Source organism: Cajanus cajan, chromosome 8 (genome assembly GCF_000230855.2).
Source record: "Cajanus cajan strain Asha chromosome 8, NIPB_CcT2T_4, whole genome shotgun sequence".
In the NCBI taxonomy this organism is placed as follows: Eukaryota; Viridiplantae; Streptophyta; class Magnoliopsida; order Fabales; family Fabaceae; genus Cajanus; species Cajanus cajan.
In genome coordinates this window covers 25,823,986-25,851,912 of record NC_138524.1, presented here as the reverse complement: position 1 = coordinate 25,851,912, position 27,927 = coordinate 25,823,986, and the positions used below count along the sequence as shown (strand labels likewise).

Below are 27,927 nucleotides of genomic sequence, written 5' to 3'. Positions count from 1 at the left end.
TTATTGATAAATCATTTAATGAATTTAATAACTCAAATGCGTTTATTTGTATCGTTTTTTTTTCCTTTTACTGACGTATTTGTTATAGGATCCAGAATGGCAACAGCCTTGTACAAAAGAGAAAGATAACCAAATGAAGCACTAATATACAAAGAGTTAGTTGACTAGAAAGCCTTACATTCTTTCTATATCTTCCAATTGAAGATCAGCATCAATTTTCTACGTATTTGTTTCTTTCCGTTATAAATTATTCTGGTTTCCACACTTGTATGGTACATGTTAAAAGTCTTTTGGAGTAGGAAGTGAAGAAGGGTGTGCCAAATTTGGATTGGGATTCTGCATTCACTCTTTTCACTTATTCAAAACATAACTTTTGGATGAAGATTGGACAGTTCATATTTTATAAGCAGTGATTTAAAACATATAAACAGTCCCATTTTCATCCAACAGTTATACATACACTCAATAGGTGAATGCGCCAAAAAGTGAATGCCCTGGATCCAGTTCTGCCAAATTCTCCATTTTGACTCAGTGGTAAAGTTTGAAAGAAGCCCCGGCTAGCTCCTTCAGAAATGAAACGACATCGTCCGGTGAATCAAGCGTATACCGAGCATTCGTTCTAGTTCTTCCAACAGAACAAGAGAAGTAATTCTCTTTCTTAAGGTCAAGGACATTCCATGATACCTTTTCGGGTGCTGGCTTTCGTGGGGAACTGCATATATGATTATTTGTTTTCTTCTCAGAATTTGACACTGGCCGTTGTGCCTTATTTTGAGATGATTTTGGTCCACTCTTAGTAGCTGGAACCTTTAATGATGGTTTCCTCTCAACAGGACACTTAACTCCTTCTGTTGTTACCTTGCTTTGTGGAAGACCCACACCAATAGAGGGGAGATCCGGCTCAAAAAATGAATAAATATCTTCATCCTGTTTCAGTTAATAATATCAAATATGGTTGCTCCAAAGTATGTAACTATATAGTTAAAAGTGACCAAACTTCATGCAATTAAATAGCTGATAGACAATGAAGAAATATTAAATACCCCCACTATTCAACAATAACCGCACTTTAAGGTTTTTGCACACAAATTATTGACAATAATAAATGTATCAGATTTTATACTATTTTACTAAAATAGCCCACCTTCTAAATAAATACATTCCTATTAATTGTGGTAGTTGAATAATTTATAGAAGGACAAATTAGAAGAAAAAAAAATATTACATTGAAAGGTGAAAACATTCATTTTGAAACATTTATTTTTTCAAAAAACAAAGTTTAAGTACAATTCTTTAGGTGTGATTGGTGTTATTCTCCGATCAGAATTAAAGTTTTACCTCGATAATATGTATTTACATTTAATGCATACTTCAATAATATACATTCATTTGCTTCAAAAAAATAATATACATTCATTAAATGTAAATACATATTATTGAAGTAAAACTTCAATTCTGATTGAAAAACAACACCAATCATTCATAAGGAGCTGTATCTAAGTTTTGTCCTTTTTTGAAGGAAAAAATTTAAGTATAGCTCCTTAAGTACGGTTGGTATTGTACTTCAATTAGAATTGGAGATTTAACTCGAAAATATGCGTAAATATATATTAATGAGATCTACATTAAAAGCAAGTATTTACTATCGAAGTAAATCTTCAATTTTGATAGGAGAATAGCTCAAGTGTATCTAAGGAACTATACCTAAGTTTCATCCTTTTTCAAATGCTAAAATTGCAGTCATGGTGGGACAGTAATCAACTGTACAGTGCTTTGTATAATTTTGAAAATTTCATTACGATTTAATGCAAAGAGTAACTGAAACAGGGAAACCGAGTTTAGCATATTCAAAATCAAGCAAGAAATTCAAAATCCAAAAAACTATTTTTGATGACCCTTTATGGGAAAAAGTTTACAGCATGCTAAAAGAAACACAACATGACAGAAACAATGTAATAAAAATAGCTTTCAAAACATATCAATTTACCTTCCCCAGAAAATGTCCTATGCAAAGAACATAATCAATGGGTGATGTCATGGATTTACTGTGCACTATCTCACCCAAGATGCGGTCAATGGCTGCTCCCTGATTAGAAAAGGAATTTAGAGAAGACATTTAACCATGTATTAAAAATTTCAAGTGAAAATACAACTGAGGTCAATTTTGGAAACATGAGGTCACCTTTGTAACGCCAACAGGTCGCACCTCAACAGATCGGCTCCCTTGAACAACTTCAACTGATGCATTAGAAATTGGACCTGTCCAGAGATGCTGCAGCATGTCCCTTGCTTGAAGTTTTCCAAACTCAACATCTGATTAAGATCACAGGATCAGTAACGGAAAAAGACAGCTGAAAAAATGAAAAATCTCCATAAGAACAATTCAATCACCTGCATATTTGTAATTCCATACAAGTGAAGTTTCCCTTTCTTCAAAATCAAAATGTGAGCGAGGTGTTCTTTCCTTGAAGTACTCAAAAACATGCTGAAATGCAGGACCAGCATCGTAAGTCAATAATGCAAGAAAGAACATCAAACATCAAATGAATTGAAACTAAAAATTTAGTACCTTCACACTATCGACCCATTCCATATTCAGATGCTCTGGCATTGTTGTCATCCACTCACCCTTTGAAGGATGTAAAAACATTCCATTCTCAGCTGCCAACCACATGTCATATTCTTTGAAGTTCTGTTATAGGAAATATGTTAAAAGTGGACCGAATAATATTTCACAAAGAAAGAAAATAATGTGCAAATAATTACATCATCTAGGACTTTTCTGCCACTTCCACTGAGCACAACAACTGTGGTATTTGGATCACGGCAAAGTGCTGTCAAGGGTTGTCTCAATTTTGGATGCACCTTAAGTTCCATTTCTTTAATCTGATCACCTGTTTTCTCGACTGGTTCAGTTAAAGTTCCACTGAATCCCTGTAGTGTGTATAACCACCAGTGTCAAAAAAAAGTTAATACAAAAATTAATAAATGTAAACCAATGCTAGGCCAGGATTAATTATCAGTGGAACATTGTAAGAAACCAAAATAAAAATCCAGCTTTATAATGATAATCAATTTGCTTTAGGAGTTGCAAACTCAAACTTTGGAGTTAAACATCACTGTGACAAAGTCTTTTAACATACGTAAAGTGTAAATCCAACATAGACACAAACATATCACATTTGTTAGATATAAACCACTCATCACTCATGAGCCTTCATCTCTGGCTCAAGCATTTTGAATAGTTGATTCAAGACATAGTACGGATGCATCGATAATCAAGTGGTCAAGAATTTGATCTTTACAGTCCCCTTTTTTTAAAATACAAAGATACATTTCAGTAGAAGGTAAGATGAGCCAGTGCAATGTTTGGCGGGTTGTACAGGTTGGATTATGCAGGTTAGAGGGTTGAAAAAGTGTAACCTGACGTAACCTGTTTGAGCGAGTTATGCAAGTTAAACCATTAGGTTATTTTGACAATCCTACCAAATGTGAATTTCTTCTTCCTATTTACCATCAAATCATTTTCTGTCAGAACTTGTAAGACTTTGTTCATAATCAGAATCTCTAAGGTCCTTGGTGTACACTAGAATATTATCAGAGAAGACAAGCACACACTTCCTCATAAATGGTTTAAGTTGAGCACTTCATTCATAAGTGATTGAAAGGTGGAAGGTACATTGATCAAGCCTAAGGACATCACAAGGAATTCATAATGCCCGATGAGTGGCAAAAAATGCCCCTTGAAAAGCCATTAATATGAGCTTCACCTTTTGTGACTTGGATGTCTTCTCTAGATCAAAATACTGCTTAAACCTAGCTCTACATCACTTGTACCCAGCTCCATTATAAGTCAGAAATAGAATTGTAGATTTTTTGGCTACCACCTCTTCTTCGATATAACCTTATGCACCCTAGGACTGCAAAAAATTTGAGTCACCATCCTTGTGTGTTTCCAGCTTCTCCAACACCCCCTTCATTTGTCCAATTGTTACTGACCCATACTTGCTTTGTTCCATCTGCCACAGCATCTTATTTATCCTTGTCTTTAATTGTCATTCACCACCATGATGGTGTGCAATCAAGAATTCTCCATTCACCATCCATGGCTCCTCAATCATATTCTTTCATTTCTGTGATAGAGGTACCCACCAGCTCCAGGATGGAGCTCTAATACAACTTGATAAAACTGGAATCAGGGAAACCCACACACACGAACAACTCTGACTCTTTATTACGAGACCCACCCAAATAAGAAAGAGTTCAATCCAATTACACTGAAATTTTAAGAATTCCAGCACTCTCCCAATTGTGTTATTTTCTCCTCCCTCCAACTACCTAAAGTGCTTAACTAGCCACCAATTAACCTAACTAAACACCCGTAGTTAGTTATCCTCTTGACCCTTCTTAGTAAGCCTTGCATAAACCAGTGTAATTGGGGTCTTTAGCTGTCAAATACCCTAGTCTTGTTCGGCTGCACTCAAGATTTCACTATATCTATCCAGGAAATGAAGCACTACTTTGTAGAAAGCACTCAGATAAGTAGTAAAAGACAAGGAGGAAACAAAAAGACATTTTCGGAGAAATCACAAGCTTCATTGTAAGACAGCATACCAAAATAAGCAATCTATTAGTTGACTGCTGATAACGCTCAATTGCAGTCTTGGTTGGAAGCCGAGGTGGAACTTGTCTTGTCCTTAGTTGTGCCTCAATAACAGTATCATTTAATTCACTGCAAATATTCAAAGATTTATCATGGTAATGTGCTCCTAAACATTAATGCAAGGTATATATCATTTACAAAATATTCAAATATTTCGGTTGATAAATCACAACCACAAATCATCATGACTTTCTACTATTCTTAAAATACATATGTAACAAGTAAATAACCATCATAATTAAGCATGAAATTATGTTCATAGCTTTGCAAATTTATCACAGGCAACAGAAGCTTTACGAATGACCACACAAATTAAAGTCCGTAAACTAAATTGTAGACTCTTAGGACACGTATGTATAAAAGTTGAACACTCTAAAAGGATTACTTACATCCACTATAATGACAAACACGAAATAAGAAAAGATATTCAAATTACCAAGGATTTTCTTAAGAAGAAATAGAAGCTATTAAATGAAATCTAAAAAAATGTTTAATATTTTCTTCTATGATTTTAGGGTACACGTTAACATAATCCAGATACTAATATCAATACCTTACGAAAGTTCCTGCCCATTCTTGAGCAGTGTGGGATTTTACATGAAGAAAGTTATGCTTATGTCTCTTTTCCCTTTCCGCAGATTCCATATTCAGAGCCCTGGCAATTGCATCAGCAACTTCTGTAATGTTCCAGGGGTTGACAAGAATTGCCCCGGCACCAAGAGATTGTGCAGCACCAGCAAACTACAAGCATGCCAAATATCAGGCATCAGCATCAACATAATACATATCTAGTTTCAGAAATCAACATGCAATAAATAATTTATCTATACGTCACAAGAAGCTTCCTATAAACCAAGACAGGAACTATAAATCTATGATCTAGACAGGGATAAAGACATACTTGTATTGCAAGAAACTTAATATTGAAATTAAAAAGTAAAATAATTTATTTGATGTGATACTTTGATTATAATGGAAATGATAGCATGTCAGATGGACACTATAATACAAATCAAATTTCTTGGTGTTTAACTCTTCTCTAAAAGGATTATTATAAACAATTCAAACAATAACTGAACTTAGAAGCAAATTTTGAATTCATTTTCTTATAGCAACTTTTGGTACCTAAATGATAACCTAAAGCTCGCAGTGTTAAGACTCAGCATCAGTTTTATATCTCTTAGATGGAGCATTATAGACAGTTTTATCGGGACAAACTCTTGCAATTTTTGAATTTATTAAACTATACAATAACTCAACTGTAACATAGCCTGAATTAACAAAGCGAAATAAAACAAAATACACTAACAAGTTTCTGTAATTACTTCACTAAGAATGAGAACCCCTTTCTTTTTCTCCTGGCAGGCAACGAATTCATAGCTGACAAGATTCATTCCATCCCTCAGAGATGTGACTAGTGCTACATCTGGGTAAGATAAGTGAGTATAAAAATAAAATTAGCAGAAAACTGACAATATGATAAACTTATTATCAGAAATAAAGTTTTGTTCTCCAAAGACAATCAAGAATTTTTCAAGAAAATGTGTATTGACTATACATGAGAAAGTGACCTAGACACATCAAACATGTTTTCACCTTTTCCCAATATACTAGTCCCAATTTGTCTGGATGCTACTGTTCATTTCACTCAAAATGTATTAAAATTTACAGTACTGCTATGTATACATATGATAAATGAACAGCATGGAAGCAAAACTTTGGTAATAATTTGGTGTACATGTCGCTTGAATTATTAGAAATGGTTTACATGGTATATCTCTTGTATGGTTATTTGCACGAAACATTTTGTTCTGTAATTTAGCAAATAAGGGCTTTAAATGCTAGCAACTACTAAAAATGTTAAAATTGTTTCCTTTATCTAAAACAAATAAGCATAACTATATGTCAATGAGTGAATAGAATAGAAAACATCATGACTAAGTGAAAATTGCATTGTATTAATTAGAAAAATTACATTGGTGCTAATCAAGACAACAAGCACATTATAGATGATTCAAAGAAGCAAACGATTTTTAAGATTATTAGGTAATACACTGGCTTCAGTTTGGGTGCTGGGGTAAGCAACCACTCTCAAATCAGTTTCCAACACTTTACCTTTTGGTGTACCAGACAAATTTATACATAATGGACAAAGAAAGGGCAGAAAAGCGTATACAACATTTCAGTGCAAAACGAAAAAGGTAAACCGATCCCCAAGATTTCTACCTCTCCCAAAAGAAAGTACCCTAACAATTTCCCTATTTAATTTCATAAAATACAAAAAACTTTAAGAATAATTTCTAGAAGCACACTGAAAAAGAACTTAACTGCAGATATAGAAATTTAAGCATGCTGACAACTGACAATTCAAAATGAAAAGTTATTCACTGAATAGCTCAGTCAAACTAAAATAAAAATGTAAAAAGAAAACTTACCAGTAACAGCATACAAAGCACATAGAGCATTAAAGTCAAGTGAGCGATCCTGTAGAGCAAAAAGATAATTGTTAGACCGTCAAACGTATAAAAATCTTCAGCCAAGTCAATATTAATAATAACAGATGTTGACTAATGATCAATCATCAGAATAAGCATATAAAAAATATCAAATCTGATTTCCATATCACGACCAGTATAACATTCAAAGTTCATAGTTATGAATAAAACCTCAGTCCTCAGTCACTGTTAATTTCATAACTAAAGAAAAATAAAAACTTGGCCTATAACCAATTTATGCTGTATGATCTATGGCTTTACTCTTCCTTTTCCCCAATCAGATACAAATGTGTAATTTTCAGTCGACAACAACAGGAATATTAAATCTTCTTTCAATATTCTGTAATTTTTTCATGTCAAATAATTTATCACACTTATTTTAACTTGCATAGTTTAACAAATTTTGTGAATTGAAAAAAAAAATTACTGCTAATTTTGAAAAGAACCTTGGGAAAACCACACCACAAAAGTGTGGGACTGAAGCCTAAGGTTTTATAAGCCCCACTAGAATCCCATACTTTCAACGTGGAATAGAAGCCCATACCTTGCAATTGGATCATAACAGATTCACATGAGCTTCATGTAGATACATCAAAACAAATGTGGTTGTTGTCTCACCTAGGAAAAGATCCCTTGGTTCAAATGTTGTTTTAGCTTCTTTTTTTTCTACATTTGTTTATCCGAGAACAAAGCTTGAAGGAAAAATTCTTCGCCGAAAGCAATCAAAATCAGGAAGTACAAAATTAAAGGGTATTTTATTTGTCATTTAAATATGCAAGAATGAAAGTAAAATAGAAACCAGACCAACCAACCATCCCCCTATTTTTCCTCTCCTATTTGATTGCATAAAATTAACAAATAAGTAAAAAAAAGTTATACATATACAACAATGATTTATTGTTATTGAGATGGAATTTAGGAAGGATAGTTGTCTAACATAGGTCTCTGAAATGACACTGTATAGATCTCTGTGTGTATTTGCTTAATATTGTTTTTTTTGTCGACTTTTTGAGAGATTGATTTTGTTGTGGCTAATATTTTCCTTATTTTATTCCTTCCATATATCCTTTTGTTTCACAAGCAAGTTGATATGACTTCTAATTTTTGTTCTCCCGAAACCAATCTCTCCCTTTTCACCCATCACAAAAGAGTTTTGCATAAACACTGGCAGAAACTAACAAAATTATGTGCAAGCAGGACTACTGAATTGGATCATTGAATGAAAAAAGAAAAGAGTATGTCCTTGTATTGTTTGAAATGGTGAGTCAGCATTAATATAATTTCAATCAGATTATCACCATGTTAACTACGCACCAAATGATGTATAGGAACAGTAGCCATTGATCCAAATCTGCCATTGATCCGACCAACTATTTCATGAACCTGGCTTGTAAGCTTTTGATCTATAAATATGCAAGAAATAAAGCTGATCAGTCATGATTCCAAAGCCAAAATAAGACCATAATCCAAAATGTACAGAAAAAATGAGTACATGATGTTTGACATGCCTGTGTGTATGTACAAATAAATAGAAAGAGGAAAAAGATCAGAAAAATTCAGTATCCCAGGCATGAACATTAATTAAGAAAAGTGTAAAGTGAATGTGGCATAATAGTAGTTCCATGAATATGTTATAATGATATGAACTTAGTATTCAACAAAATTCTTTTTCATTAATGAAACATATATATATATATATATATATATATATATATATATATTTTATTTTATTTTTTTCAAAACACAACCAAACACTGCAGTATATATCAACTCTAATGTACAATAGATCTCTGAAATGATTCCCATTAATGTTAGCTAGCACCTTAAAGAACAAAACAATTTTTTTTCCAACATGAGATTCTAGAAATTACAAGTACAAATAACAGTAATAGAAAACATTAAAACATCTTTTTATTTTTAAAAGAAATTACAACTTGTATTATTAAAAGGCATAGTCTTCCATTTGTAGAAACGAAAGGAAAATTGAAAGTTAGGAGCCCAAGTTGAAGGCAACTATACCAAACAAACCACAAAAACAAATAAAATAATGTGAGTAGCATACACTCGGGAACATCTGTTCTTGTCGGGACAGCGATTTGAAGCAAAACAACTTTATCACGCCAAGAAGGATTTTCTTCCAAAAATTTTTCAAATGCAAGAATTTTCTGAGGGATTCCTTTAATCATATCAAGGCGATCAACGCCTAACATTACCTGTCAAGGCAGGAAAAGGTGGTGATAATTCAATCAATAGAACCAAATCAAATAAGCCTGTAAATCCAAAAAAAAAAAAGGTGGCTGTCATGGGCTCATGGCGCCGCATACCAAACCAAACATATACAACTTACATAGTGAAATGCTGAAAGCAACATCCTCACCAGGTCACTCCCAAATTAAGTGCACGATTACTAGAAGAATGTGGTATTAATTAAAAAGTAATATTTTCTAATTAAATAAGAGAGAGGAAAAAAAATCCTTATTAGTATTATACAGTGATAGCATGGTAAATGCTTTGCTTGCCATATATTGAAGATCAATGACCAACTCTCCTTGTAAGCTTAAGCTATTAGGTTGACATTGCATCAGGCCATTTGGTTTGGTATACTTGGTGAATATATTAAACTCTTGAGAGTCTTTAACACTTGGTGAAAGAAATTCCGTTATCATGTCAATGACCGACTTCCCTAAAGGCTAAGCAAACATGAAGCTCGTGAATGGTTTTTATATCTAACAATGATATAGCTTTCTACAGATAAACAGATTTGATGGATCTGAATAAGAAAGACATTATACAAGATTATATGCAAAATCTATCAGCCCTCTTCAGTTAAAAATAAAAGCGTGACTTTTCTTTTAAGAATAAAATGAAAATAGAAGAACGAAAAACATTATATTCTTAATATTATATCCCAAAATCATTATTTTCTTTGATATTATTAGCAAGAGATGAACTAAAGCAACCCCTGAATGCAAACCTAAAATTTGTTTCTAGAAATACCATTGAATTTAAAATTGAATTAAGATATTTCAGAAATTAGGGTACAGAATAAATCAAATAGAATCTATCATGAGTTCTTAATAAGAAAAGGATAGAATAGTAAGTTGGAGATATAGTTGAATAGTAATCAGTAATTGTGGCATAGTGCTTTGCATGGTGTTTAGAGAAAGGGAATTCTATAGAACTTTCCCATGCTTTGATGACAAAATAAAATACAAGTATACAAATTTCCGACTATACTAAAAACCATTACCTTTTATGCGTGTTTTCAAAAGTGACTAAAATTGAAGGAATATATATATATATATATATATATATATATCACACTATTAAATATTATATTCACTAAAATAAACTAGATACTGGTAAATAGCAACAAAAAGTGTTGCTATATCTACTTTTTTTATTTTTGTAATATCTAATAGTGTGATATATATATCCTTCGAATTTTGGTCACTTTTGAAAAGTACATAGAAGGTAATGGTTTTTAATAGTTAATATATGCTGCCAATCGGTATACCTGTATTTTTTATTATAAAGATGACAGTTTATTGTGGCCAGCAATAGTTTTTAACACCATTTTTCGTCCCTTTCCATCCTATATGTTCTCACCAGCGTTATCTAAATTTTATCTCGTCAATCTTTAAAAGCTTTTCACTTTGTCAAAATAAGAATAAAACCCATAATCATAAAGACTGATAAGCAAGAACCATAAATCTAAAACAATTACAAAAATAACAGGAACAAGTAAAATAAGCTATAAGATATAAAGAAGTGTTTGCTACAAAGTAAAAGACGCACCTTTCTGCCTTTAAATCTTTCTTGTAAATCTTTCATGTGAACTTGAACTGGGGGAAGGTCAAGAGCACGTATAAATCGGTCTGAGTCTATTCCAATTGGAAACTGAAATTCAAGGCAAACAGAATTAGAGCGTGTTTGGAATTCATTTTAAACATCAAGTGACGTGAATTTTCAGAAGCAAGAATATGTAGCTTTTGCATTAATCGTAGCAATTTGACGTGAATTCAAGGGTGAATGTGGGTCACCAAATCGCTTCCAAACACACTTAAATAAGAAATTTTAAAAAGTATCTTTTCTCGGCCTCCTTTTCTTTTAATAGGTAAAGTTTGGTGTAGCTTGTAGACAAATTTTGTAGCACGTACTGCAGCAACTCGAGTTAGCTTCCCTTGATACTCAACCCCATAAGGGGTACCTTCAAGTCCAAGGATGCGAGTACAAGCACTAACAAAATGTCTTGCATAATCGTAGGTGTGAAAACTGCACGAGTTACACCAAACCAAATCAAAACAATAAAGTAGAAAAATGAAAATGATTAAACCGAAGACAACATATAAACAGAGAAAATTGCAAGGAAAGAACGTAAAAGAAATGAAAATAGATATATTGTCAAACTACAAGGAAACCGATAGCTTTTAGACGGCAGTCAATAGTTTTAGCCACAAAAATTGGAGCTACTATCAGGTGACTGCAGTCGTTAGTTTTTATGTATGCATATGAGCTGATTATTCAGAAAGAAAACTGTTTAAGAATGTCCAGTTCCATGAAAAATATATATATTTAATAACGTTTATTCTCAAAAAGCTAAAAGGTAGTGGATAATATTTAAAAGGCTCAAAAGGAGGAGGAAATCAAGTCCCTTTCTTTACAGACAAGATCTACTGGGGCATAGCACCAACCAAACTAACACCATCCTTTATATCTAGTTCGGAAAACTTGATTTACTATCAAGTGCAGTTTTTCCAGCCAGATCAAGACTCAGGTTACATGGTTTCTTAAAATCTGAATTTTGAGCTAACTTAATTCTACAAAATCAGTTTATAAGATAAGGATTGTTTTCACCTATATACTCTATATTAGTCATACTAGTGGATGTGAGATCTACAACATGATTCAAGACAAACTTGACATACTGCATTAACGTTTGTTTGTGTAAACTTCTCCAAAAAGACTTCTAGGGGAGAAAAAGAGGGGAAAAAAATGAAACTAACTTCTCTATAAGCTAAAATTAGTTTATGCATAAGTTAATTTGTGGAAATTCTTTCCTATTAACTTCTTTAAAATCTTATTTTTAACTCATTCATAATCTAATATTAGCTTATGGAGAAATTTATTTAAATTTTTATTTTTATTTTCTAAAAATGTTTACATAGAAACTTATCCATAGTGATCCTTGGTGGTTTATTATAACTTGCCCAAATAGTCAATGATTTAAAGGAAGATTCTTTTGCACAGCAGATTATATAACCACCAAAAATGTCAAACACTCCCATGAAACAATTTTATTACAAAAAGCACGTACGCATATCAAATTTAGAATAATGATACGTAAGTCAATGGAGGAGCCAATTGGGACTTACCCAACTAAATCAGCAGCAAGAACCGAATGCAGGAGCTCTGAACGAGACGGCAGTGTCCTGTGAATTTCTGAAGATGGAAAAGGGGTGTGGAGAAACCATCCAACTTTCATTTTTTTGTTGTGTTTCTTTAAGCATTTGGGAAGGAACATAAGATGGTAATCATGGCACCAAACAATGTCACCCTCTTCATAGTGCTTGTTCACAACATCAGCAAACATTTCGTTTGCTTTCTCATATGCCTCAAACTGAGACTGAAAACTGCGTGTGGTGGCAAGGCGATCTTCTTGTGGAAGTCCAAGATAATGGAAAAGAGGCCACAATATGTTGTTGCAATAGCCATTATAATATTGATGAACGATCTCTTCATCAAGAAATACAGGGATACACCACTGCAATGAAGATATGTTATCAAGACGAGCGCAACAATTTTAATAAATTGTGGAAGTTAGAATGGTAATTTTAAAAATTGTGATTTTTTAATATAGTCAATTTTTTTAAACTAATAAAAATGATATAAAGTGTGGATTTTTTTTTCTTTTCATTTTTATTTTTTTCTACACTAAGTGATGTATTTTTGATAAATAAATGATTTAAATAATTAACTTACTATTTCTTTTCATCAAACATTGATCCAAGTGTTTCAAATCATTTTGTAAAAAGCAAAATAACTTGGTAAAAATATAATAAAATTCTATTTGTTGAAGTTGAGGGAGATTTTGTAAATTTTTTATTCAACTTACTCCTTATAATTTGTACATAAGTGTAAAAACTCTCAATTTATCATTACTCATAATATATCAAAAATATTTTTATTAAATCCAAACATTTCGTATATATATTAAGAATTTTAAGAAAATATATATAGAAATGAGCAAAAATAAATGTTTTAAATATCAAATAATTCTAAATTAAATGTTTAAATATTTTTTTAAAAATAATTGTAAAACCCTTTAAATATATAAAGATAAGGTAGAATTTCTCTTAAATTATTTACCACATTTTTTCTACTAATTATAATACACCGTGGAAACCAACATAAGGGAACATGTGGCAGTTTAATAATTGCAAAAGCTAGTTTTTTTACTTGTACAATTTTTTTGGGTACATATAGTGTTTGTCTTTGGTACAATTTGCAAAAGCTATTTAACGATGTACCTTTTCAGCCAAGGCTTTAGTAAGTGCCTTCTGTCCAATCTCATCTGGCACGTTCACACCGGCCCAACCTATCCACCTTGCCTCAAACTCCTTGACACCTTTGTTAAAGAACAAAATCGTGTTAGAATAGATCAAGAGAGTAGCTTTATTATACACTAACTTAATCAGACCTTTTCTCACAGCTTATTTTAATAAGGGTAAAACATGGTCCTGTAAAATTTCTCAAATTCAGTTTAGTCTCTTTAATTTTTTTTTCCTATTTTAATATCTCTAATTTGAAAGTGCACAATTAATGATTCTTAAAGTAGTTTAAATAGTGTCTTATAATTATTTTTAAGTGTTATTTAAAGTATTTAAAAGACTCAAAGTAAATTTCACTCAGATAAGCTATGCAGACATTTTTCTAAACTATTCTTCTTTTCAAAAGCAAACCATGGGAGCAGACATAAAAAAATAATAAATAAAAAAGTTGTTACATTTAGTACGTGTTTGTATTCAGGTCCAAAACGTGAAAAATCACGTTTAACGTACGTAGAAGCTACGTTAAACGTGATTTTTCACGTTTTGGACGTGAATACAAACACGCTCTTAGTCAGTTATACCACCAACCACACTTGAAAATGTTGGGATGTATTTAGCTACCCATTGGAAAGATGCACACGTTTGGGAAGAGAAAATATTCGGGGTAAAATACCTCTTTAGTCCTTCAAAATATCTCAAAATATAATTTCAACCTTTATAAAAACTTTAATGTTATTATTCTCTAAATTGAGAGGGGAAAAATGGTGAGATTTTAGACCCTTTTCATGGACTTAGAAAATAAAAACATGTGAAGAAGGAATAAAATCACATAACTTTTTAGGCTAAAACATATTTATGATCCCTTATCTTTTCGGGAAAATCTAGTTTTTGATTGTTTATTTTTTAAAAGATTTATTTTGGTCTTTTTTAATCCTAAATTCGAGTTAATATAATCCTTCTAAAATGTTGATTATTTTTTATTTTAAGACACAATTTTAAACTTTTTTTTTAAATTAATTCAATATGTTTGTCTAAATAGATTAAAAGCTATGAGATTCAACTAATGTTTAAATTAAAATGAGTTACAAGTATGGTGGAATTTACATGAAAAGTAAGTTCCACCAACAATTGAAATGCTAAAAAAATTAATTTCATATTCTTTTTTGTTTACTCATGAAACATATTTTTCATACAATTTTTACTATATTTGTGACCCTTTTCAATTAGTTCAAACATTACTTGAATTCTCAAGTTTTTATTTAGGTAAATCTAATAAGATAAATACCATATCTTGATTTGGTCTAAGATATGTTTAAAATCATGCCCTAAAATAAAAAAATAATCACTGATTTAAAAGGACAACATTAACTTAGATTTAAGAATTAAATACCTAAAGCAAATCTTTAAAATGATAAAAAAAAATATATAAATAAAAAATTAAGAGACCAAAAATTTGTTTTGTGACACATTTATTTAAAACATTTTACCCAAAATTTTTAATTGGATGAATTTTTATAGTAAACTACACAATAAAGTTTTGTGAGATTGTACATAGTCATTATTTTTATCTATTCTAAAATTAATCCCTAAAATGTTTTAAAAGAATATTACATTAACACTCTTTAATCAATACATTAATTCTTCTTTTGTTTATTTTCTTTGTCTACTTCAAATAAGTTTGACACTATTTCTAAAATTTAGAAAAATAATACTATAAAAGAAAAAAAAATCTCTAGATAAAGATTAAAAAAAAAAAAAAAAAAAAACAGATAGATAAATTTTTTGATTCGTGGTGTAAGAGATCATTAAGCCTTTTTATTTTATAACCTACATCCACAAGTCAAACCCAGAGTGATTTTTAAGGTTTAACTCCTGAGAATTTACTAATTTGAATTTTCAACAGAATATGAAACAAACTGATAACAGTATATGACTATTATCATTTATGTCTCTATAATTATTTAAAAGTTATTAAAAATTAGTAAGGTATATTAAATCAACCGATATTATGATTAATCTTTAAATTTTAAGATATTGAATTTGTAAGAAGAGTTAATTTTTAATATTATTTTTTATTATTTAAAAATTTAAAAATAAAATAATCTAAAAAATTATATTATTATTTAAAAATTTCAGAATAAAATAGTTCAAAAAAAAAATTATATATACAGAAATAAAGAATTAATATATAGGTGTAGATGACGGGCACTTACCTAATAGCGCGCTGACGAGGCCACCGGCACTTATCTCCAACGACCACGAATCCTCGCCTTTCCTCACTGCCGACACCGGCAACCTGTTAGCCACCACCAGCAGCCTCTGTCTGAACGCCTTGGCCTCTTGCCTTTCCTCCTTCGCCGCCGCCGCCGCCGCACCACCCCTTTCAACAACATCAACAGCACCCTCTTCTCTTTTCACATGTTCAGGCTCGTACTCGAACCCTTCAACCCTACGACCGTTGTTATTCTCATTCACCTCCGTCAAGGGACTCACCCTCCCATTCTTTCTCAGTTCCCTTTCCCTCACAAGCCGTTCCACACGGCCTGGAATGTGCTCGTTCGAGTTACCGTTATACTTATTCCCAGGCATACGCTCCTTCAGTGTCGGTTACAAAACTGCATTCCAAAACAAACTCGATATTCAGTTCCTAACACAGCTATTTAAATGTATCAATGTCAATTTCAAAACTGCATTCTATAACAAACTCAACTCAGTTGCCAATAACGTATCCGTATTTCATAAGAAAGGCATAACAATAAAAGAAAATTAGGCATGCGAAAGAGAACAGAGCGAAGAATTATTCCCAAAGCAAATTAGAAACAGGATAGGCTCAATTCGCTTTGGAGATTTCACATTCGAAATTTCTACTTTTATATGTAGAAAGCATTAAACAGAGGTGCCGAAAACAGATTCGACAGAGGAGCACAGCGTTCAAACGAATGCAACAACCGCATTGCATGAAATAAAACAAAATCAAGAAAAAATATTCACGCAATTCTCTAAATACGCTTCGTATTGTTCTCCTTTTAATTTTAGAAGAAAAAAAATTCATAAAGCCTATGCTGAACTTTAACATAAACATATACTAATCCTTCGATTAGAATTAGAGGTTTCTCTCAAAATTTAATGTAGAATTGCGAGAATGAAGTTAAACTTGGAATTCTAATCGTAGAACAAACAATGATAAATACAGTAATTAAATACATTCAAGTAACGGCGCATAAATTTAATATGAAAACAAAATTCAAAAGAAACAAAACCTAACGATTTTTAGCGTGGAAGAGAATTAATCTTGTACCGTTAGCAAAATATCTAGTTAAGAAAATTGAATGCGTTGAAAATAGCGAGGAAGAGAGAAAATCGAAGGAAATGAAAATCGAGTGAACAAGTTTGGATGGGAAATTAATCGAGTGTGACACCTTGAGAAGTAGCGTCGACGAGAAGCAAGAGACAGAGAATCCTGTCCGCGAAATCTTTGGGAAGTGTTTGGACAGCGCGTTAACAGCTGTGTGTGTGCGTTGAAGTGAGAGGGTTTGAAGAGGTGGCAAGTATCACTTTGAAGAAAAGAAAGAGAAACAAGAAGTGGAATCCTCGTGTAAGCTTCAGAAACCACTTAAAACCCATGCAGCTGAATCACACCCTCAAAATCGGAGCCAAAACATTTCCTTTTCGAGAACAAGCTCAATTCAGTGTTTTGGATATTTCTACTATTTTTTTATTATTATTATTATTCTTAAATTATCGTGATTCGCGTGACAAATATTCTTTTTTTAATAAGCATATATTGGTACGAACCAACATTAATTTTAGCAGAAAAATATGTTTACTCAATAATGTATTTATTTCTTTTTTAATGTATTTATTTCTTTTTTAATTACCTAAAAAATATAACAGGAAAATATTAATAAATATTTTAAAAAATTAAAAAATTAATTATTTTCTTAATTTTTTGTGTATAATCTTAAAGATAATGAAAAATAAATAAAAAGAATATATAAGTTGGAGTGCTTTTTGTACTTTATTTTCTTAATATTATGTTTTAGCCTTCGGCAGCAACACAAACTTCATCGTTTAAGCACTGTAAAACTAAGAATGTTATAGTTTTTAAGTAAAATAAATATTTGTGCACTGAGTGATAAAGACGGGCATCACCGTTTTCTACAAACTTCATCTCCGCCACATTAAATGGAAATATCAACCTCCAAATTATAAAAAATAAATAAATAAAAAGTCTTTGACTTAAGAAACAATGAATTTTAAGATTTTTATTTCCATATTGTAATTAAATAATATATAATATGAAAATATAATCCACTAACTTATTATTCATTTTTTACGCTAGGTAACACAGCAATGATGCAGAAATTAGTATAAAACATGTCAAATTAAGTAAATAACAGTCTGGTGATAACGCAAATAAAAAATTATTGATTTGATTTAAACAGCTTAGCAAAAGAAGAAGAAGAATCTTTGACCGAACTAAAGAGTGTCTACGAAAGTTAGCGGCAAAATTTCTGTCCTAATTCATATTGTCACATAAGAGTACAAACATCTATAATGATTTTTCCCTTTAGCACTTGATTCTCGGGCAAAAAGGAACTATTTTTACCTTTACCTAATTTTCATCACACAATGGTTGTTATTCAAGTAGTTATGGATTAAAAGGTTCTATCTGATTTATCATAAATATTATGTGTGATTTTTAAGATTCTTTTTTGGTAAAGTGCATTGCTTTTTTGGTACTGGTATGGACAAATCTTAATTTTATATTTACAATCAGTCAATAATATATTCTTATAAATTAGAAAATACAAGTAATTAAACATTTTCTTATTCAGTTTTCCATTTTCTCAACGTTGATTATCACATTTAGCTCATAGTTGCTATGGTTAACACGTGATTAATTAAATCAAAGACAACAATAATGTATTTAAGTGGTCAATATATGATATGTATTAAGTAATATGATACTTTTTTTCTCTATAAAATTCTCTTATTGTGTGTTTGGATGAGGAATTTATATGGGATAATTCATTTATTTGAAGAATTTCAAATTCTTTGAGGTGAAATGTTTTGTTTGGATGAGGAATTTACAAAGAATTTGAAATCCAATCATTTGTGAAATTCCTTAAAATAGTAGAATTTCAAATTCTCTCAAAAATGGGAGAATTTGAAATTCTTCATAATTGTTTTTCCTATTTCTCCTATATATTTTATCTTATCTCTTCATTTTTTTAATTATTAGATATTCAAAAATATTTTTAAAATTGTTAAACATTATCTAATATTAATTGTTAAAATTATTAAATATTATCTAATATTAATTTTTAAAATTAATAAATATTTAAAAATGGATTAATATTTATTTTTATAAAATTTAATTTAAAAATCTCAACATATAAATATATTTTTAAAATCAATTTTACTATGATGGAATAAAATTATCATATTCAACCTAACAATTTAAAATTTAAAAAATTTGAATTGACTCATCCAAACAAAATATTTTAAGAATAATAAAAATTGAAATCAAAGTAATTCAAATACCAAGAATTTAAAATTCCTTGAATTTGTAAAATTCCTCATCCAAACACACTATTAGTTTATTAAGTTATAAATTAATTTCGCTCATAATATTGTGAATCCTTATTACTATGATTAAAAGATTGACACAATAATTATTTTGATATTTATTATTTCTCTTAAAATGACGATTATTATTTTGATAGTTATTACGAGACGAGTGATCATCTCATCCAATTTTAAATTACAAAATCTTCATATATATTTTTTATTATTTTAAATTTCATTTCCTAGATTACCACTAGAAGAAATCTTACTTGAGCTAGGTAGGATAAGACTGCTATATATGCAGAACTTTAATTATAATTATCCAACTCTTATTTTCACATATTTTTAATTTTCTATCCGTTTCTTTTTCCATTTTTACTGCATTTTTGAAGGATTTTATAAGATAAATGTTGGAATCTATTTCACCACCATTTCACGATATTTCCATCATCTTTCCCCCATTATTCTGTCTTCCATGGTTTCCAATTTTCAGTTAATTGTACCTCTATTTAACTAGTGTTTTAGAAGGTTGAACGTAATTTGTTTGCCTCAAATTTCGCTCTTGAAGATCAAATCTAATTCGGTGGATAATTGATTTAAGATTGATGTTGGAGAGCTTTTTCTTTTGGATTTGACTTACCTCCCCCCAAGAAATTGGGGCAAGACTAACCCTGCAAGCTTTATCTCATTAGGAGGCTCTGTCTCCCAATGATTATATCTTTCTAAGGTTTTACTTGATCCTCCTTGATGGTATATGGTTTACTTTTCTAGGAGTTGGTGAAATTTTTTTGTTCTAAAGTAGTAAATATTTCGCATTAAAGAATAAGGAAGTTATAACTTACTTCCTCTGGACAGATTGATTTTGGTAACCTAACTTTTTCTGGCTTATGATTGAAGTCACATTTATAAAATTTTTAAGAGTGATAAAAGTAGATTAATTTACTTAAAATGGAGTGGAATGGGCTGACCTATTAAAAATATGGGCAATGTGAGTTAATTTATTAAAAGAAATGGGTTGAAAAATATAACTTATTTCACTTAACGATAGATTAATAGATTTATGGGTTGACTTATTTTACTGAGTTAATAGATTATAAAATGGTGAATTGACAAGTTAATCAACTTGCAATACTTAATTACTTTTAAAATAAATTTTAATTAAAATATTTTAATATACACTATTACTTCAACTTATATTTTATTATTATTCGTAAATTAAATAAAAGTATTATATTTTTCATGAAAACATATAAAAACAACATATATTTCTATAAATAAAATTATACATGAAAATGTACTAGTAAAAAACATGAGATTAAAATAATATATTTTTATTTTGTATAAAATGAGAATAATTACCTAAAAAAAGAAATTTAAATATATAAATTAAAACATTGATCCGACACATCTCTATTACAAATTTATCTTTTTAAAACAAGGTAACTTAAAACAAGGTAACTTGATTAGTTGACCCACGGAGTTGACAACTTAAACCCGTCAAGTTGACGGGTTTGGTGAGACAAATTGGACATGTTAATCAATTTATTTATCCAACTCAATCCATTAAAATTAGGCAAATTAGCATATTGATCCATCGAATTCAACCTACATATTCTTATTCCTAAAATATTTAATATCCTATACCAAATAATTATTCAAATATTTATAAATAATTAAATTATGATTAATATATTATTGACAATTATAATCAACATCAATAAATTTTTTAAAATGAGTAAAAATTCTTTGATAATCTTAAGCTTTAAATCCTAAATATACTTAATAATAAAGACCTTTTCATACTTGATGAAACAAACTTTTGACAAGTAAATAAATCCAAATGAGTTAAAAAAAACACATAATATATATATATATATATATATATATATATATATATATATATATATATATTCCTTTTCATGCCTACCAAATCAAATTTTTTGGATGATTTGTCAATTAATTTTATTACATTTTAACCTTTTTAATAAATACTTATAAGAGAAAAATTAAATAAGAACATAAATAATAAATTAAGTTTCTTTTCGAAAAGATTAAATAAAATCAAATAAAATTGGTGTACAAAATTAAATAAAAAAGATTATACAAATTATAACTTGTACACAAGTTAATTTTAATTTCATTTTATTTTTTTATTTTTTTTCTGTAAAAACTTGTTAAAAGTGCATCCAAACTAAACTATTATTGTTTATTTTTAACTTTAGATTATCAATTACTTTTACCAAACAAATTCAACGATGACAAAAAAAACTGAATAATAACTTCTATAGTAACAAATAAATTGTTTCTAAAAAAATGTCTTTATCTACATAATAAATATAATATATATTGATATATTATTAAAAAAGTGAATATAAATTATAATAATATATAAAATATATTATTAAATTTTATTTAAAATCAATTTTAAATTGTGTGTAGTTATATGTAATATATATATATATATATATATATATATATATATTTATTTTTATTACATGTATTATATTTTTTATATGTTACTATGTAGATTTATTGTAGTGTCTAAACGTATTTTATTAATTCTATTTCACTCCAAAATAAAACTAATGTGAAGAGGCAAAGAGGAATCACCATGCGACCAAGCAAGAGAGAATGCGCATTCCAAGGAAGCAATTATAAAAAGTGAAAAAAAAAATCTTCAAAGTTATATATCTTGACCGAAAATTGGCACGTTTTCTAACTAAGCGAATGACCTAAGAACTTGGCGGAAAACATGGAAATCATGCTGCAAGATAGCAAAAATATCAGGGATGTCTAGATTTATAATCGGTTGTTATCATTATAATCTATTATAAGAAATAAGTTTTATATATTGGGTGTTAAGTGGAGAGAGATTTTAAATAATCTATTTGATTTGGAATATCTGAAATAGTTCATTGCTTTATAATAAGATTATAAGATAAAAATTTATTTATAACTGTATTTCGACATATAGAATGTATATGTTAAATATTTATTTTATATAAATAAAATTTATAATACATTATAAAATAAATATTATATTATATTATACTTAAAAAAATTAAGAATAAATATCTTTTTGACATGAATTATATTTTAAGTTTATGATGATATATAATTCATACTATGACACAAGATTATTTTTTAGTTATTGATATTTATTTCATAAATAAAATTAGTTTAAAATAAAAAAGAAGTTAAAAATACTCTTTTATCAAAAAAAAAAAAGTTATACAAAATCTTTTTTAAAGAAAAACATTTAAAAATATTTTGCGTAAAATAATTATTCGTGTTTATATATATTGAATGATGAAGTCATGATTTTGTATTTAAATAATTCATTTTTTGAAAAGAACATGCAAAAGCAAAAAAAAATGCTTAAGCAAGGTTAGGAGTTCGAATCCTACCTTGTGTATGTAGTCGCGTTAAATCTTGGGGCCAGCTATCCCCCCTTTGAGGTGTCTCTAACATAGCGAGGAGATTAATCACCGCTATCAGCGGTAAATATTCCAGGAACCAAAAAAAAGAAGAAAAAAAACTTAATATTCTTTTTAATCATATTTTTTGAAATATTATTTGTTTTTTTCATTTGTAACAAAAGCAACTTACTTTCATAATCCAATCTTGATCAATATGATCGAATAAGAGAAAACAAAGTTAGGAATATATTATTTTATATAAATAAAAAAAAAAAGAATAGATCATAATAATTTAAAAGAAAAAAGAGTAACTTTTGTAAAGGTAAAAAAAGAATAGGAAATTGGCGACCACCACGAATGGAACTAGTACATGTGACTTAACATAATGGAGTAAAGGTCCAACTAAAAGCGACAAAAGCAGCCATCAAGAAAAGATTTGCATGCAGCCTTGTTATTCTGTGTTCTGCGCTACACGTAGGCAAGTGGAGATTGCATTATTGCCTTTGCCAGGGACGTGGGATTCGACTTTTAAAAGCTAGGGGGACCCGTGAATATGGCCACCAAAATCAACTAAACCATATATTTTACCAATTTCTAACAAACCACATATTTTATGGACCCTTCACACTCTTGCATCTTCAACTCAACATCCTCAAGGACTATATATAATGACTCTTATACTAGACTCAAATTTTGCCTCAAGGACTATATATAATGACTCTTATACTAGACTCAAATTTTGCTATTTTAGATTAAGGTTTAGGATTTAGGGTTAATTAAAGTTACACAATTAACTTTTATTAATCATGTAACTTTTACATTTTCAAAAACTCATTCACGTGTCGTTGTTTGATTTATAAACTTGATGATACAATGATGTATGAAGAAATTGATTTAAGTTTTGTCATAAAATGGTTTAATGATGACATGATATACTATTTGGGGGGCAGTATATATATGCATGCACATGCATGCCTTATTTTTGGCATGATAAAAGGATGAATGATTATTAAATCTTATTCTTTCACATCCTTAACTTTTTATATTTACTTTACACATCTTTATCATTCTCTTCCTTTTTATTATGTCACCAATGTTATCTATTATTTATCTTTTGTTTCTTCCTGTCTCTAACGGATGTATTGAAATCCCCTAAGGCTGTCAAATGATCTTTAACTTTTAATTATAAAATTCGCATGTCGTAACAAAGGTTTATAATTAATAATATTTATTAATTAATAAAATTTATAAATACATGTGACTGTGAGGATACCCTGTATAAATTATTAGAAGAAAAATAAATTTTCAATTTAAGATCATTAGTAAAGAAAAAAAAACTCGCCCCTATTAATACCTAGTAATTCCTGGAAACAATACGTTTCATTATCAATAAGTTATTGATGGAATATGCATGCTCCCAAGGTAGAAGGATATACTACAAGAGAATTAAAACAAGAAAACGTTCAAGAAATAAAAATATGCGTAAATATTGTGATTCTTTTAGGAATAAATTACGTTACTTTTACACAAATTTTCCAATATATAGTTTTTTGAAACTCTTTTTCTTTTTTCACCATATTACTCATTTCATTTTAATTATTAACCCTTTTATATGTGTCTTATTATATGTAAAAAAGGAATAAATAGAAACTAAGCTTCCATTGATCAATGAAGGAGAAAGAATGACCCAACCAACTTCATCTTAGGAAAAAAATTGACTTCGTAGTTCGTAGATAAATATGCTATAAAAAAAAATCATTTTACACTTTTCATCACGGGAAAGTCAACCCCCTTCATAGTTCATACATATTATTGCATCATTTTAGTTTAGCTAGTCATGGTAACTTTCACATGGATTTCCATAAAACAATAAACTTATTATCAACATACTATTTTAAAACAATCTTGCTTGCTTCATTTTGGGTAGCTTGCTTGAGTACTTTTGTTTTGGGGAAAACCAATTCCATAATAGATAAAAATTAATTTTAGAAGTAAATTTTTTTAATTTTTGTTGACTAAATATTGATTCTGGTCGAGCAAAGTTTATAATTAAGTTATGTCTTATTTATACTTTAAAATAAAGTAATTCTACATCAAACAAAATAATTTCTTAACATGCTATTTGATTAAAAAGTATCTTTTTATGTCTTGTAACTTTATTTTGTAATTTTCAATATTACTTGTAAATTCTGCATATAAAAATCCTTATTTTATGTCTTACTTAAAGAACACAAAGTTCCTATATATTTCTGTATACGTGTGTTTATTAGAGAAGATAAACATCCATTTTAATTATAAATTTCCATAATGGTCTTTAATTTTTTTAATATCAAATTTATAACACTTGTATTTTAGAAAGCAAAAAAAAAACAAAAATAGCGTTAACTCATTTTATTTTTATTTAAAAAAACTATTAAGTACCTTCTCTACTTCCGGTTGATAACAAGAGGAAGAAAAAAAGGAGGTTATGAAAAGAATTTGTTTTTATATATAATTGGAATTTGTCACATGTTTTATAGTCTTGATTATGCATATATGTGATATCATATGCAATCAAAAATCCACTGCATGCATGTCACATGAATATTAATCAAATAGTTAACATGCAATAATTTATACTTAAAAATACGTTGATTACATGAAATTAATTCTAAAGAAAAAAAAAGATCTAGATAAATTTAAAATGCGATTCCACATGACTTGTGCAAGCACACGAGTTGTTTTATGAAATTTCATTTTCAAACTAATTAGCCACGCAAATCTTAACACTTGAATGGGGACAACCATTTTACACGGCCATTTTGTCCACTTATTGTGTTCCAAAGCTAGACAACATAACTCTTGTCTGGTATAAGGTCAACTTGACATTTTACTTTTTGTGTTTTGCATGATTAACGTAGTTCCAAAACTGATACCATTTACTTTTGTTTTGATCTTAGTACCTGTTTGGTTTTTAGAAAAAGAAACTAAAAAAAATGAAATGATTTTTTTATAAACTAAAATTAATTTATACATAAGTTAATTTGTAAAAATTATCTCTTCATATCTTCTGTGATTTTTTTTTTTTTTTAACTTTTGCATAAGTTAGTTTTAACTTATGGAAAAACTTGTTTCAATTTTTCTTTAATTTTATTTTTCTCTCCTATGAGTATTTCTAGAAAAATTTATCTAAACATACCCTTAATTAGTCACAATATCCTATATAATAAGATGACCAATTTTAAGTTAAATTATCATAGAAGAAAACAAAGAGAAAGAAAACTACCCATACCGTCCATTTGGTTATAAAATTAATTTTAAACCATTAAATATAATTAAATTTTATGTTTCAACGGAATATTTCTTAATAAAAAATTAAAGACTAATCTCTCAACCTCAAAATACTCATATGTACTCAAGAAATTATTCACTGGATAAATATTTTTTCATACACACATCAAAGATGAAAACTGTCCCAACTTGAGATGTGTGTTTAAATTAATTTAAACTCCATATTTGTGTTAAAACATGTATTTTTCCTTTAAAAAAAGTGAGAATTATCTTTTTAACATTAAGCAAACAAGAGCTTATTCTTATTTGCTGCAAGAAGATTTTCACATGCATTTTGTTAAATTTGTTATAAATACTAGGACAAACTTTAAACTTAACATCTTAAGTTTTTTTAGGCTATTCACTAACATCTTATTTTGAAAAATCTTTAATTCAATGTCAATTTTGTTTTGTGAAAATTATTATTAAGATAAAACTGAACATTTAATTATTAAAAACTACTACTAAAATAATTAAAGATAATGAAGTTGAATTTTGAACTAGCATACAACCATTCATATATATAAAACATGAACGAGCTGTTGTGTTATACACGGAATTTGACCAATCCACGACCCCACACGATTTAAAGTGACTCCATCAGAAACACACACTGGACTCTATAACATGATAAAGAGGATCATTTAATTTATGGGATCCATATTCGGTGCCTTATTATGTGTGTCACATGAGTTGCATGATCTACATAACTATTTTCTTTACTAAATTGGTCAAATGTCAACACACTCTTAATAGTACTAAATAAGGTTTCAATGACATGCTAAAACTGTAGATAAAAATTTAAAAGATCGATTATTACACATATTTGAATTATAAGTGTACCGTCCAGGTCGGAATTCGACTTGACTTCTTTATATGGGACAGGTCGGCTATAACCTGAGCCGACCCCCCTCTAGGAGTTCACTCGGTCAATATTCGACCTGGCTTCTCTGCATAAGCTAGGTCGGTCATTATCCGATCCTACTCATCTATAAGAGCTTACTCGGGCAAGACTCGACTGACCCTCCCTATATGGGTCTGCTCGGTCAGGGGCCGATCGGACCTCCCCATATAAAAGCTACTCAATGGCAAGGGCAAAATCCCACCTTCATTTACCAAATATCTTCTAGATAAAAACGGTTAAGGAAATCTCTACATTCTTGGGGCCTACGAGGCCCATGAACAAGAAACTATAAGACCTAAAACCATAGGGTTTGTGAGGACAGATTACACTTTTGAATGTTCTGCCTCGAAGGCTTGATCTAGGAAGAAACTCTAGTCTATCATTTGACCGAAACAATAAGTAATTTCACTGTCGATAAAAATTTACTTAGAAGATTATTACATATGTTTGAATTATAAGTAATTTCTCTTAATTATAATTATTCAACTAGTCTCTAGATGCGAGGAAATCTATTTGAAAGGTAATACTAAACCAAAAAAGTGATATATGTGAATTTTTCATTTAATTTTAATGTTGGAGACAGGTTTGTTTAAAGTATATGAGAGAAAATTTACTAAATATAAAGAGTAAAAAACATCATTAGAGAAAACCCATAAAAGCTTAACAATATCACAGTCAGAAACCAGAAACTGAAAGCAAAGGAAAAATAAATAAATAAATAGAACATTACTGAACTCGATGAAACACAAGCAAAACTACAAAATTCATTCATGCCAAAACGACAGAGAAGGAGAATAAAAGAATAAAAAATAAAAATAAAAAACTAACCGGAACAGAAGTGCGAGAATGCTTCTTTGGGCGTGGAAGCTGAGAGAGACGGAGAAAGTGCGAATTCTTAAAGAGAAAGAAAGGAATGGAAAGGGTTTAAATAGTTTAGAGAAGAAAGTGAAAGAAAGAGAGCATTTTCTGAGACATAGTATCGTTTCTTTTGCCTCTCGAGGGAATATAATCAACC

The 27,927-nt window shown here is 29.5% G+C and overlaps 1 protein-coding gene across 3 annotated transcripts; it reads right to left on the bottom strand.

The window, feature by feature from the left end:
• LOC109798419 (alpha,alpha-trehalose-phosphate synthase [UDP-forming] 1) lies at positions 1-27,903 on the bottom strand. Of its 3 annotated transcripts, none has more exons than XM_020358684.3 (18): positions 27,741-27,903; positions 15,923-16,324; positions 13,689-13,786; positions 12,534-12,922; positions 11,319-11,433; positions 10,957-11,058; positions 9,221-9,371; positions 8,473-8,561; positions 7,099-7,147; positions 5,989-6,089; positions 5,217-5,404; positions 4,615-4,732; positions 2,767-2,934; positions 2,570-2,692; positions 2,392-2,485; positions 2,183-2,313; positions 1,988-2,086; positions 1-927 (listed from the first exon to the last, which is right to left on the bottom strand). In XM_020358684.3, exons 2-18 carry the CDS (start codon positions 16,296-16,298, stop codon positions 529-531), a joined length of 2,790 nt encoding a protein of 929 aa, XP_020214273.2. In that variant the 5' UTR covers positions 16,299-16,324; positions 27,741-27,903; the 3' UTR covers positions 1-528. The 3 variants fall into 3 exon arrangements, with proteins under 3 accessions (XP_020214273.2, XP_020214274.2, XP_020214275.2); XM_020358685.3 differs by lacking the exon at positions 27,741-27,903 and adding an exon at positions 17,129-17,363; XM_020358686.3 differs by lacking the exon at positions 27,741-27,903 and adding an exon at positions 17,008-17,118.
• Between the last annotated feature and the right edge of the window lie 24 nt (positions 27,904-27,927).

Coding starts and splice junctions, on each gene's coding strand:
- LOC109798419 (XM_020358684.3), bottom strand. CDS start 16,298: ATGCCTGGGAATAAGTATAACGGTAACTCGAACGAGCACATTCCAGGC. Junction 12,923..13,688: donor CTAAAGCCTTGGCTGAAAAG/GTACATCGTTAA, acceptor TCTTCATTGCAG/TGGTGTATCCCTGTATTTCT. Junction 2,314..2,391: donor ATGGAATTACAAATATGCAG/GTGATTGAATTG, acceptor GATCTTAATCAG/ATGTTGAGTTTGGAAAACTT.